An 18,748-nucleotide genomic window follows, 5' to 3' on the forward strand; every position below is an offset into this window, starting at 1 on the left:
ATAGCACCACTATGTATATGGTACAATTATATCTTATCTTCCCAGCCCTGCAACCAAAATAAACCACATCGAAGTCTTGGAGTCTGATTCTGTTGTCTTTAAGTACACACCCCTTAGGGTGGCGACCCAGGACACACCACACATCTTTTACTTCATGTAAGACAAAATCAAAACAAATATAATCAGTATTTTTCCTTTTAGGACTCTCACTGAGACTCTTTGATGTGTTTTCCCTAATCGTTTTCTCTTTTTAATCATCACACTCAGGGGTTTCTCTGAGCTTATAATGGTCTAGCTTTTTATGTAACCTCTTCCATGCGGGCACCTTCCCAAGCTCGCAACACAGCAACTGCTGTAACAGTACACAGCAACACTACACCAAAGAATACCTTGTCCAAATGAAACCAAAAGGGAAATTTAGATGAGTACATTCTGCTTAGGTTGGAATTTTGGCTCAGACACAAGAGTTAACACTCCTGGTCTTGCAAAAAGCAGCTCTAATGGAGATACTGAAAATGAAAGTATCTCTTCTACTTCAAAGCTGAAAATCTGGCCGCTTCTATAACATGTTTTTCTGCTCTGGGAAATTTTACTTATCTATACTCATTCATGAAGGGGAAATCCTTGGTCCTACAAGTTAGCTGTGGGTTTGCCATTCACTTGACTAGACCCGAGACTCCACCACTATGATTTAGTACCCATGGTATAAAACTAGTTAAATTTCTAATTTCTATATGGCTGCTTGCCAATTTCTCTTTGTCTTAGGAGCAATTATTCACATTTACATTTTATCTTGGTTTTCTTTAGCAATATCCCTATTTACATAGAGAATCCTTAAACATTGCCACATTCTTTTCAGTGTTGCCCAAGAGTGTACTACACTTGTGGTATACTACAGTTCTAAAATTTTCCAGATCCACTATTAATAAAATGCCTAAACTTAAAATAGGCCCTACACAAAACCCGCATAACTGGAACACCTACAAAATGCCGTGTAAACAGCTGCTCTACATCTAAGCTGCCAGTAGATTCATGAGGTTCTAGAGTTAATTTCCATTTATCAGCTAAGATTTACTGATACCTCCATACTCATTTCTGTTGTTCTCTGCTGTGCCTTGTCAAGACACTGCACATGGAGGAAGCAGGAGCTAGGACAAGAACTGGAACCATTTCCTTCACGTGGGAAGGTGCCCTGCTAAGAAACTGCTTATTGAACCTGACAGCGAGTGTATAAACAACATTAGAGGGAGTGCTCACACATGTACTCCCAATAAAGGGGAGGACAAGGCGGTGAAAGTCAGAGCTATTACAAGACAAATACAAATTGAAGACACTGTTTTTAATCTCCAGGATACTAAAATATTTTTGAGAGCTCCCAGTGTTTGGGGGAGGAAGGAGGGAGAGAAGGGCGAGCGGTAAGCTCTACTGAGACTTTTCTTATGGTTTCTATCACCTTTTGTAGGAAAATCATTCTAGAAAAAGGCAACACAGGATTTTGAAACTAACAGAAAAGCACTTGCTAAAAGGTAGCTTGCTCTTTGTAAAACTTCCCATGAGGCCTGAAAAAGCACCCTGGGCATGCACTTTACCAGACAGCTTTGCATATGAAATGCTGTTTGTTTCAAAAACAGTTGTATATTTTTACCAGGGGGGTTATTCCTGTCAATTGTCCCCTGATTACTGATCTGTGAGAAGCAAAAAAAGGAGTCAGCGCTACCACAAAGATATAAGCATAACTATTAAAGTTCATGGGATTTTCAACATTCCCCCTCCTTACTCTGAAACTTTAACCCTTGAGTGAATGCTGCCATATATATTTCCTTTGTTTGGCTGTCTGGTGGGCCACCTGGGAAGCATCAGCACTCTAAGAAGAAAACTGCTATTGTTTATTCGGAATTTCCTTAAAACAAAATCTTGCTGCCCATTACCATTTCCCAGAAAGGTATATTGTTCTATCACCACCCATATCAAATTCAAGTGCAGAGACATGTTTACGGTACGTGCAGCGGCTCAGATAGGCTGGGCTGTTGCAATCCTGTTGCAATCCTGTGCAGAAAACAGAATGTTAACACTGGCATGCTGCTCCCACGCCCTCCCCTTTTCAGGCTTTACATTAACTCAGTGACACCCTGCTAGGCACAAGGTTTATTTACACAACACAACGTCTTGAGACAGCCTTTGTTCGACTGCAATGTTGACAGGCTTATGAAGCTCTACCGGCTATAGTAAAGGTGTATTAAGAATCAACTGAGGACCACATATGAATGAAATGTTTTGAAACTCCCTTGATTGAGTTTCCAGCTGCAGAGCAATTCTCTTTTAGCCAGAAGCTGTTGGGACAAACTAGCGAAGCTCCTGGCTTTCACGGAGACCCGTGAATTGCACTAACATGGTGGTTCCACAAGGACTTTAAACTGAGACACACTGGTGACACCCTGAAAAGAAGCAAATGCCTCTTTCCCCAGCCATTCAGTTTTTTTGCTGGGATAGATTTGAACGGGATGTATTTCCCAACACACTTCACCTCATGACTGTGTCAGCGCAAGGGAGGGAACAGCGTGGGAGCAGGAAGAGGGCAGGACTGCCTCTTTTGTCAGCAGTGCCGGCCGAAAGCACTTGGGGAACTAACGACATTGTAAATTGTGCTGATTTACATCTGCTAAAAATTGCTCCTTAGTTGCCCTTAAAAATGATTGCTATATGTATAGCATTTTAAAACTTAACATACATGGAAAAACAGGCAAGAAAGCTTGGGTACAGATTTATTGGGTGGAAGTGTCCAAAGGGGCTGTAGGCTTCACCTCCTAGCAATACCCACTGCTGCGAGGAGGGAGCGGCTGTTCCTCTCACCCGCTTTCCCAAGGGGTGTATCATGCAGAAGAGTTCCTGTGTTTCACATGATTATCTTCTTGTCAAAGTTTTGGACTACGTATCAAGGCTTTTTCTTCAAAGAAACTATCTGTGTGATTGTGGACAGGTGCTGATCACTCTGCCTCAGCTTCCCCCTTCAGGGAAGCTTACATGTAATGCTTCCTCCTATACAGCATTTTTGACATCAACGACTCCAAATCATTTTCAGAGCCCCTCACAGCAGAGACTCTAAATTGAAATAAATAAATGAATAAAGACCACTCCAAAAAAAAGCAGGCCCATAGCAACTGGAAGATATTTGGTCAAAATGTCAGAAAGTGACCAGAGAGTGAAAATGGCATAAATCTAGGTGCCAGTATACGCTCTACACAGTCCTGGGTCAGATTCAAAATGCATTACAAGGCTGATGAACCAATAAAAATGTCAATGGTTGATATCCTAAAAGCAAATGAGGCCAGTAACAAATATTTTATACCAATAAGTTAATCCTAGATCTTCTTCCAGATTAAATTCCATTCCTTTTCTGTACCTTTTTCCTTAATGCATTTTTTAAAATAAAAATAGTTCATACCACTTGTACAGCATTTATTCCTCATAGAGCTGCATGCTTTACTAGAACTTCAGTCTCATTATGTCCATTTTACAGGCAGAGAAACCAAGCCACAGAGATACAAAAAGTGATTAAGGGTCAGCAGGGAGGCAAAACAGGGGAAGACTGCAGTTCTATCCCATCTGAGTTTATTCTGCTCTCCTGTTTTTCTCTACTGGTATACAGAACATAAGATTACTTCTCATTAAACTCATGAGGTTATATTAAAGAGGTGAGCAATTTTTTGCTTCACTTTGTAAATTCTTTTGATTGCCTTGAAGGGATATATATTCCCCACCACTACTGCTACAGGGTTAGGTAAATACTTTGCAGACCAATAACGTAAATGTGAAATACACCACTGTTCTTATTAGTATTTATGTAATCATCTAGGGCTGAAATTGGCTATCATTGAATTGACCTCAGATCTTTGACATAAATGCCTATTTGAAGCACCTGGCAATAGGCTGTAAGCATCCACACCCAGAACTGCTTTGTCCGGGCTTGCAGATTTGCCAGCCACACACCTTTTCCTATACTGACTGTAAGGAACGCAATAACTGTAAAACATCAGCGCAAAACATGCTTATATAGAACAAGGCTACTTTGTACCATTAGCTCTTACAACACACGTGCTTAACCTCTCTCACAGGACTTACCTGAGTCCACAGCCCATTCTTAGCTGAACAGAAGCCTCTGCAAATATGTGCACACTGCAGCTGGTACTCGGACCTCTAAATACCATACAGCCATTTTTTGGAATGTCTTTCTAGTTGTGCTCCCTAAAAAAAAGAAAAAAAAAAAGTAAAATTAAAAAAAAACCCACAACTGAATTTCAATTAGCAGCCATCACAGCCCTTAGGCCTTTGTTTTATTATTGTCCTTTTATCCCTAAAAATTTTCCTTGATCTCATGAACTTGTTTCTAATATATTCAAATGTTATGGCTTTTTATATGTTTCATATGTTCTCAACAGACTGCGTAAACAGTCCTGCGAGCTGACCAATGCATCTGCCAAATGCACTGCCGGCTGTTCACGCAGTACTTCCTCTAGCATGTATGTGAACAGTGCTCCTGACCCCATTGTAAAAAACAAGATCTCACGTAGGGATCAATACTGATTCTGGACTAAATTTTCCATCTCTGCTTCCTTTTGAAACAAGGGAACATATAGACACTGCAGTGTTGGCAACTGCATACAATTTTTACCAAAGAGGAAAGAACAGCCATTTTGAGGGTTTCCAATATCCTGGTTCTTAAGTCCTAAGGGGCTGCTGTGGACAAGGCCAGGACATTGCCATCCTGTGAGGGGACAGGGCTGCCCAAACCAGTGGGAGCAGCTACACAGTCGCTGTGTGGTATGTCAGCTGTGATCCGAGATCAGGTTGTTTATCATTAATCAGACGGGACTGAAGGAAGAGTAGCAGTTTAGTAGCATCTTCTCCAAAACTGAAGTATTTAACTCTGCTCGTGCTTTCAGGTATTGCCCTACCCAGGCCATGCCCTTTCCTTCCTGCAACGCTCTCCTTGGCTATTTGGCAACCCTAACTGCTCCCACACCATGACTCCAACACAAATGACTGTCATCCAGAGTGATTGTTTCCATTTGAATTAGATGAGCAGGCACTCTGTAAACTTCCCCACAGGCTCCACCACTATAATCCCTGGGAAGGAGCGACCTGCAGGACCTACTTTCACTGTTCAATGCTTTCTCTGTTTATTGCTACTACTGTCAGAAATATTACTCAAATTCAGACAGGTGTCCTTACATCTGCCAGCCACCAGCCACTGGTGACATTCAGTAACAGAAACTCACTGTCCATGTCTAAGCACGTACCCACAGCATAGAAAAGGAAAGCCTGATTCCTCACTGGAAATCCCTAAGCTCTATGGTGCTTTACGCTAGGCATTTTTGGTCTCCCGCAGGCTTGCTTCCTTTCCTTCTCCTGTTGCAAGCACTGCTTTATCCCAGGTTGCCAGGAGCCTACTGTTCCAACAGCTGCTAAGACAGAGTGAGGTGTCAACGTTGACAGGATGCCAGATTGTTTATTAATTAAAAATCCAAGCATTTTGTATCCATTCTGAGACCCTAATCAAAACAGAGCTATTTTACCAAGGGCTCTGAATGGTTAAATCCAGTTATTCTGAGGCTTTCAGTCACGACTGGCAACCATAAATCAATGCATTTTGTTGCCACTACTTACTTTAATACGTGTTTATTGAAACATCAAAATGCCAGAAAACTAACTTCAGTTCTCCACAGTGAAACTGCTCTTCAGTAATATCTGAAAAAATGCACACTTCCAGCAGGATCTCTGTCCCCAAACACAGAAAATATCTTTTCAAAGGTGTTCATCTGCCTCCCCACCACTCAGCATTAGTATGCTTCTATTTGTATGGTAAATTTTTTCATGCTGCCAGCTCACAACGCTGAGTGCAGCCGTCTGCTTCCCATATGCCACATGTCCTCCAGTGCCTCCTCTACTGCTTACCTTCACTCTTTGGGCTCCCACTGTGGATCAACTGCTATTCTGCCAGCCTTGTTTGCGTGTAGAGGATTTTTCCAACTGTAAGCTCCACAGGACAGGAACTTTGCCCAACTCTCTCTTTCTCAGAGCGCCAGCTATGCTATGGTATAGAAATAATGAACACAGACATTAATGGTGTGATATTTAGATTTGTAACACCCTAAAAAGCATGGGGAGCAAGGCTCCAGGGTTCCTTTCAGACTCATCTCTAGACAATGATGTAGTTAATTTCTATTTGATCAGTTTTTTGATCAAAAATTATACAATACGTACAGTCGTTTGAATAAAAAATATGTAGTTCATTACTTATTTGAAAATATATTTCTGAGCACTTGCAGTGACCACTGAAATCCACTTTATAGAAAAGCTAGCTGGGAATGGGAAAAATAATAGTGAGAAATCTAGTATAACTAACTATTGGGTAAACAGGAGATCATCCTATCTACTTTAGACACAACCATATCAAATCTTTCATTCATATGTTGCTGCGCGTAAACATCCAGGGTTTGAATTGCTCAGATAGCATTCTTAAGAAAATGGAAATGGTTTTGGTGGTTCCTCCTTTACTTCTGCAGTCTTTCTCCGTGTTTACAGTCAGTGTTGCTGCCCCAGAGGTAACCCAACAGGTCTTGCAGAGTCTCCTAACTTTGCTCCACCTCCATCATTCACAATCTTGTCTCTCTAACCTACTCATTTTCCTCCATTCCACAAACTAGTAGTTTCAAAGACATTCAGAGATTAATTAAAATGATTGGTGGGATGAGTAGGTGAGGGGGACAGGCTAAAGGGCTTGACAAGAAGAAAGATGAAAAGGACTAAACGCATATAGCTTGGTTATGCGATGACTAATTGAGGGTGGAGGAGATGGACATGATATTCATTTACAAGTGCCTATAGTTCTGAGGAGTATTTTTCATGTGCAGACTGAAGACTAGCTCAAGACTAGCTTTTGGTCTTGTTGTACAGATCTGGTTCCAGGGTCCTTCACTTCAAGCTGTGAGTCCCATTTTTCCCCCAGCCTATGCACTCCCACCCCTGCCTTGTACCCTTAAATTTTTTTTTTTTTTTTTTTTTTTTATTTCAGCTCAGCTTTCAGCCAGATTCAGTTCCTGGATCTCTACCTGGCCACATGAGCCCTACTGGGGGCAAAGAGCAAAAGGAGAGGCCATGCAAGCTAGGGGTGGATGAGGTGGCACCTCTTTGCCACACCTCTGCTGCGCTGCAGACTGAGGTGGACTTGGAACCGACTACAAAAACACACCTTGAGGAACCAGGGAGGAATTGGGAACAGGAGCACTTGTGAATTATTTTACTTCCATTTACCTTAAGGAAACTGTTCCTTGTGCCCCCTCACTCCCAGCTTCTTTCACTATACTCTGATGTAGTAAATAAAAGAAAAATACTTGCTCCTTCTGACTTTTCAAACTCTTGCCTCCGTCAGTTGGGGAAACCTGCTCTATAGTAATTCCTTAAGCGAGTGAAAAGCAGTATGAGAAGATACAGAAGAAAAAAAAAAAAAAAAAAAAAACAGAAGAAAAAATCTATATAATAAAAAGAATTGTCTATATAATGAAATTATTGTGGAAACATCTCTGATGAGGGGAAAAAGCAAGATGGTGTAATACATCTAAGTTCAAGCTAAAACTGTATGGAGACAAGCATTTTCTTTCTGAGTACTGTTTCCAATACAAAACAGCAGAAACTGTCATTTATCCTTTTTTTTTTTTTTTTTTTTTCAGATGGTCTAGAAATAGGCAAAAGCATTTGTGATACAGGAGTGAAACAAAACAATGAACCCATTTATTCCTGGACACCAAATATAATTTAGATGGATGTGGTATGTATAAGAAATTTTAATTTATCCCTGAAAAGCCATTTAATTATTCAGATTATCTGATTGCCTCAGTCAGTCTTGTATTGATTGATTAGAGAACTTTATAAATCAAAATCTGCATTACTGCTGCTCAAAGCATTTGCTTCTCACAGCAACAGAGATATATAGTTCATTTCCAATCCCTACCCACAAGTTGGTTTATTGAGACATGTAAATGGCTATGGTTTATAAATGGGTCAGTAAGTGTTCTTTCATACTACTAAAGGAATATTTACTTAAGAACATCAGGAAAGGGGGAAAAAAGCCCTAAAGTAATAGCTGTTTAATAAATCAGGGCATAGCCACCAAAATTCCCAGCTCCTTGGCTAATGGCCACAAAGGATCACTGTCTCTCTATTCAGTGGGCCCACTTCTGATCCGCGGGACTCAGTGAGGCGCAGGTGGTGAACTTGGGGCACTCGGCTGAAATCTAAGCTGAGACCTCCGTAAGCACCCGCTTGCCAGTCAGTCCCGAATTAGGTAGAAAATCCCCCCGGAGCAGCAAAGAGCATTTGTCTTTGATTTCAGAGCTCTCCTGCTATGCACAACCTTTATGACCAGCTTGACTGTCTATTGCCAGCCTCGACCAAATAACCTCTAAGTGAGTAGCGATTAGCATAATGAGTGGACTGATGGGTGTCCCTCATAGCTACAGGCCTCAGTAGCAACACGTCTCTGGCAAACTGGAATGTCTAGTCCTGAAACTCCACCTCTGTAGAAGGAAGGAAGTAGAAAACTAAAATGGGTGGGGGATAAAAAAAAAAAAAAAAAAAAAAAAAAAAAAAAAAAAGACATTAAATGACTTTAAGTTAATATCCGCAGCCTGATCAAACACTCACTGAAGCTAATGAAAAACTTGCATTGCTAACAGTGGGGCTGAACTGAACAGACTGTAAAGGCAGAGTTTTTTACGTTATACAAACACATATTAGAGTGGTTAAAGCTACATTGACCATGTTGCTTGTAGTCTGAACTTGGCTTTCTAGGACTAAAGAAACATGCAGAAAAAAAACAAAAAGATAAAACAAAACAACAAAACACTAACAAATCAAATACGTCAACAATTAATCAGAACATACTTAATTAGTATTATTTGTCTATACAGAAAACTGCCTAAAGCAAATTATTTGCATGGCTTCCTATATAACAGAAACCAGAAAAAATCCTTTTTAGCTTAATTTTAAAATAATTCTTATTTTACAATAAAAACCTCCGCACAGGAAACTACTTAAAATTCATGTCTTACATTTCTCCAAAATCTCTTCCTTGCTTAGACAAGCCCTTTATAAACATCAAAATTGCACACTGACACAACAGAGACAGATCATTTATGGACCATCTCGTGGGAGTTTTAACACAGCAAGGACTGCCGCATCAGGTCCGACTAGATACCCTATCTCTGACAGGAGCCAAGAGTGGATACCTGGAGAGGCATACAAAACCAGGGCACACACACGGCGGTTTTGCCTCAGGATGCTCTCCCAGGCACCAGCCATTTGCAGCTTCGGGATTTCCAGATCCAGAGATGCACTGCATTTGACAGCCCTTAAGTGATTTCTCTTCTGTGAATTCATCTAATGACTTTAAAATCCCTCTGTCCACACAGCACTCTTGCCAAGGAGTTCCACAGCTTAACTACAATTCTGCGAAGACATTTCTCTCATCTGTTCCGAACCTGCCAGTTTCATTTGATGCCCCTTGGTTCATGTGCCAGAAGAGTCAGTCACTGGCCTCTATTTATCTTGCATGTAAAGATTAAAAAGGAGTTAAACAACTGCTTCCAGCATTCACCGCATTAAGGAATTTCAGAGATTTTTCTTATACGTACGCAGTAGCTTACTGCTGTTTGGCAGAACTATTTGCAGAGGAAGCTATAGCAGCAGTTGAGTAGTTTGAGCTACCTGCAACAGAGTCAGATGCTGCCTACGTGAAGGTTGCATGTATACTAACAGCACACAGTGAGCCCCCTGTTCCCGGCCAAAACTTTGTATTTCATGCCACAGGCCGTTCACACAAATGTACAAAGAAGAGCATGTATTATTTGTGTAATTCCAGTTATCATATAAAGTAACACCGGTGCCCACTGTGTGGTCAAATGAATATAGTGGCTGAAGACAGGAGGAAACACCAGGGCGAATGGGGAAGAAAAAAAATCAACAACTTGAAAGAGGGGAGGTAGACCTTCACTTTTATTTCACAGCTGCTTGTGTTTCTGTTTGCTTCATTGTTGCTTCCTACACTGTAACTGGTAATTATGTCATTACATCTAGGAAAAAATAGCACTGGGGAATTTTAAAGTGTATTTTCAAACCTAGACATAAGTTTGTCAGCTTCACATATCGTAAAAAGTGATTTAACCTGATAGACCAAGTTCTTCACTGACATAAAAAGCTGGACCACCCTACAACAGCAGATAACAGCTTTGTGTTGCAAGCATAAGGAGCACTTGTTGCATTGCTGGCAACATGATACAACAGTACACCCCTTCAGTCCCTGTCCTACCCCGTATTGTCACCGCCTGTCCTTAAATAGCTGCTGCACTGTATTCCAGAGGTAGCTGCCTGTCAGCATTCACAAATGCACACCTCCCAGAGAGAAGGGTGTGTGCAGGGCAGGGTGAGGAGGAGAAAGGCAAGAAAAATTAATCCAGACAAGGGGCACACCCTTTTATTACAGATATGTACTATACTGATGCACGCCACATTCAGCATAGAGCAGGTCGCAGCGAACCAGAGATCACCCATCTGTTGCTCTGAGGTGAACATGCCAGCACAGACTCTACTCCTCAACTAGGATTCAACTCCAGCCTTTATTTTCCCTCTCGACTAACCTGTACTTCCACAGTAATACTAGGGCACGCTTTCTAAAATTAGGCCGTCGCTTAGAGGACGAGTTTAGAGAAACCGATCTGGAACCAGGCTTTTTCCTGTCAGGTTTTATTCTCCCCTCTGTTATCCTGGCACGTTTCAGAGACAGGGAATTGACGTCCCCGACCGCTGTAACGGCAAAGCCGTGCCCTTGCGTACACCCCCGCAGCCATCAGGCGGTATCGGACGAAACCCGCATCCCCCAGCCCCGCAGCTCCCGCTGGGCTGGGCGGGAGGGGCGGCTAAGCGCCCTCCGCACGACCGGCAGTGTTGGCGGCGCTCCGGGAGCCGGGACGCCCTTCCCGCGCGGCGGGGCTCCCCCGAGAGCCGCCGGCCCCGGCTCGAAGGCGGGCGAGGGCGAGGCCTCGGCCGCCGCCAGCCCCAGGCACGCCCGGCCGGCGGGGAGGCGCAGGGCCCCTCGGCGGGGCGGGCGCGTCCCCGGCGGGGAGCGCCGCGGGCGCGTGGGCGGGGGCCGCCCCGCGGCGGTTGGTGCCCGCCCTGGCCCCGCGCGCGGCCGCCGCAGCCAGAGCACCGCCCCCGGCCCTGCCTGGAAGCCGCACGGGCGGCGGGGCCGCGGCGAGGAGGGGAAATCACGTGAGGCCTCCCCCGGAGCGCCACCTGAAGGGCCGTACCACCGGCGACCGGGGGGGGGGGGGGGAGTGGACGACAGGCCGAAACCCGCCGGCGCACGGCGGAGCCGGCCCGCCTCCAGCCCGCTGCAGGCATCGACCAAAACACACGCGAACGGGCGCGAAAACAAACAGAGAGAGGCGACGGTTTGCGGGCGACGGCCGCAGCGGCGCGACGGGGCCGAGCGGCGCCCCCGCCCCACCGGCGGGCGGTTGGTACGTGGCCGTTAGGGAGGCGCCGCCGGCGGCCAACCCCGCTCGCGCTCTGGACGCGGTAACCAGATATTCAAAAACAATACGTCAGCCCACAATGCCCCGAGCCGCCGCCAGCATTACCTCATCCCACAAGGCCCCGCGCCGGCGCTGAGAAGCTTCTAGGGGCGGGGTGGCCATGGCGACCGGCTGATATGCACCGGGCCGGGCCAGCGGCCCGCCTCCCCCGGGAGAGGCGGCGGCAGCCAATGGGGAGCCCGCGGGGTGACATCATGGGCTATTTTTAGCGGGCTCCCGGTCGCTGATAAGTGAAGGGCTCCACGCCGGGAGCGGGCTCAGAGCGCGGGGCGGGCAGGCGGCAGCGCGACTGCGGCCGCCGGGTGGAGGCGAGCGGAGCAGGCACAGCGCGGCCGCGGCCGGCACAGCAGCGCGGAGCCGGGGAGGGCGCGCAGGAAGGCGGGGAAAGTACGCGCGGCAACTCGTGGCGGCGGAGCAGCGTCCCGGCCCCGCGGCGGTAGCAGCAGCAGAAGGAGGAGGGCGGCGAGGCGCCCCGCCGAAGCCCCGCGCCGCCCCGCCAGGCCAGGCGGACTCTCAGCGCGGCGGCACCAGGGACCGCGGGCCCGGCCCGCGCCGGGAGGACCCTCCGCGCCCCGGCGAGAAGTAAGGCTCTGCTTTCTCCTTCCCCCCTCCCTGCGCGGCCGGGAGGGTTGGGGTGGCCGCGCGGAGCGGGGCGCAAGCGGCGGCCGGGCAGCTTCTCCGCGCTGCCGCAGCTCCCGGCGCCACTCCGCGGACTCTGTTCTATGAGTGCAAAGATGGAGCCTACTTTCTACGAGGATGCCCTGAACGCCAGCTTCGTGCCGCCGGAGAGCGGCGGGTATGGATATAATAACGCCAAAGTGCTGAAGCAGAACATGACGCTGAACCTGTCCGACCCATCCAGCAACCTGAAGCCGCACCTGAGGAACAAGAACGCCGACATCCTCACCTCCCCCGACGTGGGACTCCTGAAACTGGCCTCCCCCGAGCTGGAGCGGCTCATCATCCAGTCCAGCAACGGGTTAATCACCACCACGCCGACCCCGACGCAGTTCCTCTGCCCCAAAAATGTTACCGACGAGCAAGAGGGGTTCGCGGAAGGCTTTGTGAGAGCCCTGGCGGAACTGCACAACCAGAACACCATGCCCAGCGTTACCTCCGCCGCTCAACCTGTTAACAGCGGCATGGCACCTGTGTCCTCTATGGCCGGCAACAGTAGTTTCAATACGAATTTGCACAGCGAGCCCCCGGTTTACGCCAATCTCAGCAACTTCAACCCCAACGCACTCAACTCCGCACCTAACTACAACACAAACAACATGGGCTATGCACCTCAGCATCACATAAACCCCCAGATGCCCGTGCAGCATCCCAGGCTTCAGGCTCTGAAAGAAGAGCCTCAGACTGTACCCGAAATGCCAGGGGAAACTCCTCCCCTGTCCCCTATTGACATGGAGTCACAGGAGAGAATCAAAGCCGAGAGAAAACGCATGAGAAACAGAATTGCGGCATCCAAATGCCGGAAAAGGAAGTTGGAAAGGATTGCCAGGTTGGAAGAAAAAGTGAAAACTTTGAAAGCCCAGAACTCAGAGCTGGCATCCACTGCCAACATGCTCAGAGAACAGGTTGCACAGCTTAAGCAGAAGGTCATGAACCATGTCAACAGCGGGTGCCAGCTAATGCTAACACAACAGTTGCAAACGTTTTGAAGAGACTGTCTTAAATGAGAACTGTGATATTGTGGTATAACTAAAACAAAAAACCAAAAGTGGCAGATGCATACAGCTAATGGTAAAAGCTGAAAGGCTGAGCCCTGCCTGTGCTCTGCAAAGCGCATGTGTGGAAAGACTGGCAAGCCTTCGGCTTGAGTTAGTAGTGAAGCGGCCAGCACCACTCCGAGAAGTGTTGTTCCTGCTCAGATGAGACGTCAGATCTTCGTTTAACATTGACCAAGACCTGCATGGACCTAACATTCGATGATCATTCAGTATTAAAGGTTAAACTGCAATAGAAACTGTAGATTGCTTTATGTAGTATTCCTTAAGAAAAAAAAAAAAAGTGGGAGGGAGGTTTGTGGGAGGCTGATAAACAAAAAGAACTATTCTGCCTGCCTTCAAGTAAATTGTGTATGTACATATCTTTTTTTATTTTATTTTATGAAAGTTGATTAATGTCAATAAACTACTTCATGACTTTGTAAGTTATTTTTATGTTGTTTATTTGGGCACTGCCCAGTATTGTTTGTAAATAAGAGGCTTTTTTTAGCACTCTGAGTTTACCATTTGTAATAAAGTATAATTTTTTAATGTTTCTGTTTCTGGAAAAATTCTAGAAGGTTCTATTATATTTAAGAAAAATAAAATAATTAAAATGCATTTCCCCCTCACACTTTTTTTTTTTTGCTAGTACCTGAGTTGGGAAAATGCCCTTTATGCTGAACCCTAAAAAGTAGGGATTATGTTTAACTTACTTACTCTGTAACTACGGGCATGTCCTGGAGAATGTGTGCGGAGGAGAGGGAGAAACTAGATCCTCATCACTAAACTAATACAACTTTTTGAGTTGTGCTGAAGTTGTAGTTCCCCATTGTAACGTGGCTAGCTTGCCTGCTGTATTCTAGTAGTCCAGTTCACACAGTTAACTTCAAGCAGGTTGTAGAGGGGTAGAAAGCCAGTGTATGAAATCACTCCATAACTGGAGCAACTGGCTACTTGATCTGTCATGCTTTTCATTAAATTAATGCCCTTAAGAAGATAACGCAAGCAGTTGTATTTAAAAAACAAAATAATAACATGCTATAGGCTTCAAAAATAGAAGTATTCACCTTTATGCCTGTGTTCCTTCCTAGGTAGGAGGTGATCCTTTTTTGTTAATATTTATGACAATGCTGCTGTCAACAGTAAAATAGCTTTATAACCCTTTCCCTATCTTGAAATCCTTTCCCTTTTGGGTGTCATTATGGGTTCAAAACGTTTTAAGCAATGAAAAGCTGGGAAAACTTAACCTAGTGGGAAATGAAAAGAGCAACTTGCTGAAAACAGCAACTTCTCTAGCACTTCCCTGGATTTTTTATAAAATAATCTTGTTTTTTCTAGTACAATGACAATATAAATAGATGATACCTTAGAAACATGCTACTTAACTCATTGGGGGGGGTGGGGGGGTGGAACAATTACTATACCAGGATTTTCAACAATTCATTTAGTTTAATAAGCATATATTTGAAGGGAGACCAGATGTTTTCCTGCTTGCTGGTTAGAGCCAAACAGCTAAGAGGAAATAGATGCTATCAAAAGAAAGCCAGAAAATATTAGAAATTCATTATTAGTGAATGCTAACTTTTTAGAGCAGGCAGTCTTAAAAATTTCTTTTTTCCTTAAAATAGGAATAAGCATAATTTTAATTGAAGTGACAGTCTTGTTTAAGGTCACTTCACAAGATGGCTAGGTAATTGTATATATATACACACCTTTACTGTTACCAAAATGATACCCTGAAACTTGCAACTACTGTGGGTCAGTTCCTTACAGGAAGCATAGAAGTATCTTTCTTCTAACTTTTTTAACATATTATATGCATTTTATCATATGAGGGGTTGTTTTAATGTTTAAAATATGACAATACGATAATGTCCTTCCGCATCATAATCCAAGTGTCAAGGTAGGCACTGTTTAGATGGTGTTTGCTGCTGTCAGAGGAATACAACTGTAATAACACCAACCAAACAAAGGGTTACTAGGAGGATACTGTAGTTTGCCAAGAGTACATTTTGCTGATGTCAGCAACCCGGAAGGTAAGTTGATTTTGACCATATGTAGGAATAGACAGCAGAGGGATAATACACAGCACTGCTGGGTGTGGTTTTACAGGGATTTAGCAAGTGCCAACTAGCAAAATAAGCAGGGCAAGGAGATTAATTACCTGCAAAGGTGCATGTTTAACTCTCAACAGTGCTGGGTTATGGAATAGATGTTACTAGCAAGCATTTTGCTTAATCACCTAATTACGTAAAAAATAAATACATTATATAAAATACTATGTTAATTAAATACAGCTGAGTGACAGTGTGCTCCACCCTATCCTAATACGCACACACAGACATTTAGCATTGCAGTTATGTGTTTTCTCTCTCAAGTACGACATTCTGTAACATGGGCAAAAAAGTTACTGAGTAATAGCACTGCTCGTTAAGTGGGCATCATCTGACAGGTTGGTTTCTGTGCCATGAGTTACTTGACTTGGTCCAGCTCAGGAAGTACTGGTGTCCAGTCAGAGAATCTACTGTCAACCAAGGTAGTTTTTAGTGCCAGTGATGATGCAGTTTCACAAGGAGAAGAGGGGTGACTTAGATGAACACTTTCTTCAGTCCCACATCTTTGAGAATCAGGCCTAAGACAGGGCAAAGTAAGTTTGTATTCCCTCCACCTCCATCTGTTTTGTAAACAGTGTGGTGGGCTATGAGCCTGTTGCTATCATCTGGCTCATTTCAGCATAGATTAAAATTCAGCACTCTTAGTACATTACTAGATCACTCGGTGATCAATACGCACAACTGTAATGAAAGACGTGCAGGCTTTGTACGTGGTGAAATGCAAAGTTTTAACACTTACTTAACTGCCGAGAGTAAAATTGCCTAATGCATTATGTGCCTTACTTCTATAAGGAATAGTCAGTTCTCTTTGAGATTCAGAGAGAAACTCTCTTTTTGTTGCCCCAGCTGTACTCACAAGGGAATATTTTGCAAATAACAGCATTGTGAACATGTATTTTGTTTGGCTGGGAGTGTTGTCAACGGATTCAGGAAGTGAAGTCAGAAAAAGGCAGGGTTTCAAACAGGGCAGGCTACACAGAAATGCCTAGGCAAAGGGCCTCTAATCAGAACAACATGTTTGGGACACAAAAATATTAATTAGAATTTGGGTCTGTACTAAAACCAACAAAACCCTTACACTTCTGTCCCATGAACAGAAGTGAGCTTAAAGGGGGGGTTAACCATGATTACTCACTGAATAATTTTAAATCCAAAGTACTTTTCATTACAGAAATAACAGTAACAATCCAACTTATTCTACAGTGGGAAAGAGTTACATACCAGCCAGTTTCAATCTCAGAACACAGTAGCAGTTACTAATAAAGTCCCCATCCTTGAATTGCCTGCGTCTCTGTAGGTCTAAAAAAATACTGACCTCAAAACATGACACTTTAAATACCAGCCCAAGGCAGTACATACCCATTTAACAATGAAGTCTAGCGACCAAGAGACGCCTTAGCTCTTTCCATTTTATAGGAAGCTGTCAAGAAACATAGACAATATCCCTCCAAACCTATGTGAAAAATGACTGACAGTTTTGTCCCATGAAGAACCCTAAGAAATCCATTACAATAATTACTTTCTGAAAAAGTAAATAGGTCTTTCAATGAAGTCCATTGCTGTGTACGCACTGATGATCTTATCCCCATAACTGCAGCAAGCAAAGAATCTAACCAACAGGCACCCGGGTTACTATAGAGCAGGCTTACATCATTTATCTAGTATCACACAGCACGTATGGACACTGCACGATGGGGTGTGGAGCCTGAACCAGAGGTGAAATTGGAAGTTATGCAGGTGGATCAGGACAGTGTTCTGCCCGAGTGAATAGCCCCGACTGCGGCTCTGGGGTTATTAGCCCAGGCAGTGTTACTGAATAGGCTGCGGAGGCAGATGGACCAGCTCAGGCTGGAACAAGCTTGCGCATCCGTGGAGTACACCATGGAGTGCGGTGTACCATGTCCATGGGAAGTACAAGGCAGAACTGAAAAAAAAGAACACTTATCTTTAATATCAAGCCTAGCGCTTTCTCTGTTCTGCATCTCTTCCTCTCTACCCCTATTCCCAAGACTTGGGTATAACAGCATAGTTACCCACATCAAGAAACTAAAACCAGTTCAGGCAAAGTTTTCTGTGTAGAAAAAAAAAGTGGCAAACATCAGAAGCAAACACAAAATATTGCTAACAGGCAGATGGACAGCAAGGAAGTAATATTTGAAATTACCATATACACAAACCCATTATGAAACAGAATATACCTTAGTAACATCTAGCATTAACTTAGGGACAGGGAGAAGGAAGGTAGTATTAGCCTTCCAACTAAAGAAAAGGAAAATTCAAAATGTAGGTGGTTTGCTTTTTGAGAAGGTAAGTCTTCCAGAGAAGTGCTTGTTCTTTAGAATTACACGCACTGCCAACACAACTGTCTGCACCTAAGGACTGGTGGCAACCCTAATTCTACATATATACGTTATTGTTGATATGAACATTATAATATATCCTCTGAACAGAGAATGGTGCTTCTTAGAAAACTTGTAGAAAGTCATCATACAACTTACCTCTGAGAAAGCCTCTGATTACTTAAACAGTTTTAGAGTGGTTTTGCACAGCAGGGCCCTCTTTTCCAATTTTGCACATTATTCTTTGCAGTACATTTTTGTTAAGGAACAATGGAACTACAAAAATCAAATTAGTCGTTCATCACGGTCCCTTCTGTCCTTAAATATTCTGAAATACTAGAAACACAGTTACAATGGGGAAGAACAGTTTTTTTAAAAGTTAATTAAATATTGAAAACACTGCTAATTTTCTTAGTTATAGAGTAACAACAGACATGAGGGGAAAACAAAACAAAAACCTAATTCAGAAAAATGAGTAAAGTGAGTAACCTGTTTTTGAAATCTCATACAGAACTTGATAGGTTATGACTGACCTGATTAATCCAAATCAATATAAACCACCTAGAAACTAACTCTGTAAACAAAAGTGAAGGAAGAACTAATATTTCTTCTCCTCAGTCCCACAATTATTTTGTGTTTTGAGGCTTGTATTCTCCAAGCAATCTTTAGGTTGATTCCTTAAACAAAAGGGCCAGCGACTTGCTAGAAATTCCTCTGAACTGTGAACTTTGTTCCTTATTCTCTCTTAAATTAAAACCAATTCCTGTGAAACCTGGCAGCATAATAACACCAAAGATGTGGGAAACAGGACACAATTCCAGCAGATGGAGCTCAAAAGCAAACAGTCCTGGAACAAGCTGCACAGATGCCTGCAACAGGAGGAGCCTTTGCTCAGATGGTGCAGTAGCCAGAAAAGTCTTCAGATGAAACCC

At 43.9% G+C, this 18,748-nt stretch overlaps 2 protein-coding genes across 3 annotated transcripts in view; one reads left to right on the forward strand and one right to left on the reverse strand.

Moving 5' to 3' along the window:
* The window catches only part of LOC309591304 (uncharacterized protein), a 138,368-nt gene extending 126,563 nt beyond the window's left edge, over positions 1-11,805 (reverse strand). The window contains exons 1-3 of one of the 2 annotated variants that reach the window (XM_082313436.1): positions 11,694-11,800; positions 5,953-6,088; positions 4,120-4,242 (exon numbers count right to left, since the gene is read on the reverse strand). In XM_082313436.1, the coding sequence (XP_082169562.1) occupies positions 4,120-4,205 (86 nt within the window). In that variant the 5' untranslated portion in view covers positions 4,206-4,242; positions 5,953-6,088; positions 11,694-11,800. Of the gene's footprint in view, positions 1-4,119; positions 4,243-5,952; positions 6,089-11,693 lie in introns of both variants that reach the window. The other variant, XM_082313437.1, reaches the window with a different exon arrangement.
* A 118-nt stretch (positions 11,806-11,923) lies between these two features.
* Positions 11,924-13,888, forward strand: JUN (Jun proto-oncogene, AP-1 transcription factor subunit). Its single transcript, XM_082313435.1, has one exon. It carries the CDS (start codon positions 12,371-12,373, stop codon positions 13,313-13,315), a length of 945 nt encoding a protein of 314 aa, XP_082169561.1. The 5' UTR covers positions 11,924-12,370; the 3' UTR covers positions 13,316-13,888.
* Positions 13,889-18,748: the final 4,860 nt, after the last annotated feature.

Source organism: Platalea leucorodia (genome assembly GCF_965183815.1).
Source record: "Platalea leucorodia genome assembly, chromosome: 5".
NCBI lineage: Eukaryota > Metazoa > Chordata > Aves > Pelecaniformes > Threskiornithidae > Platalea > Platalea leucorodia.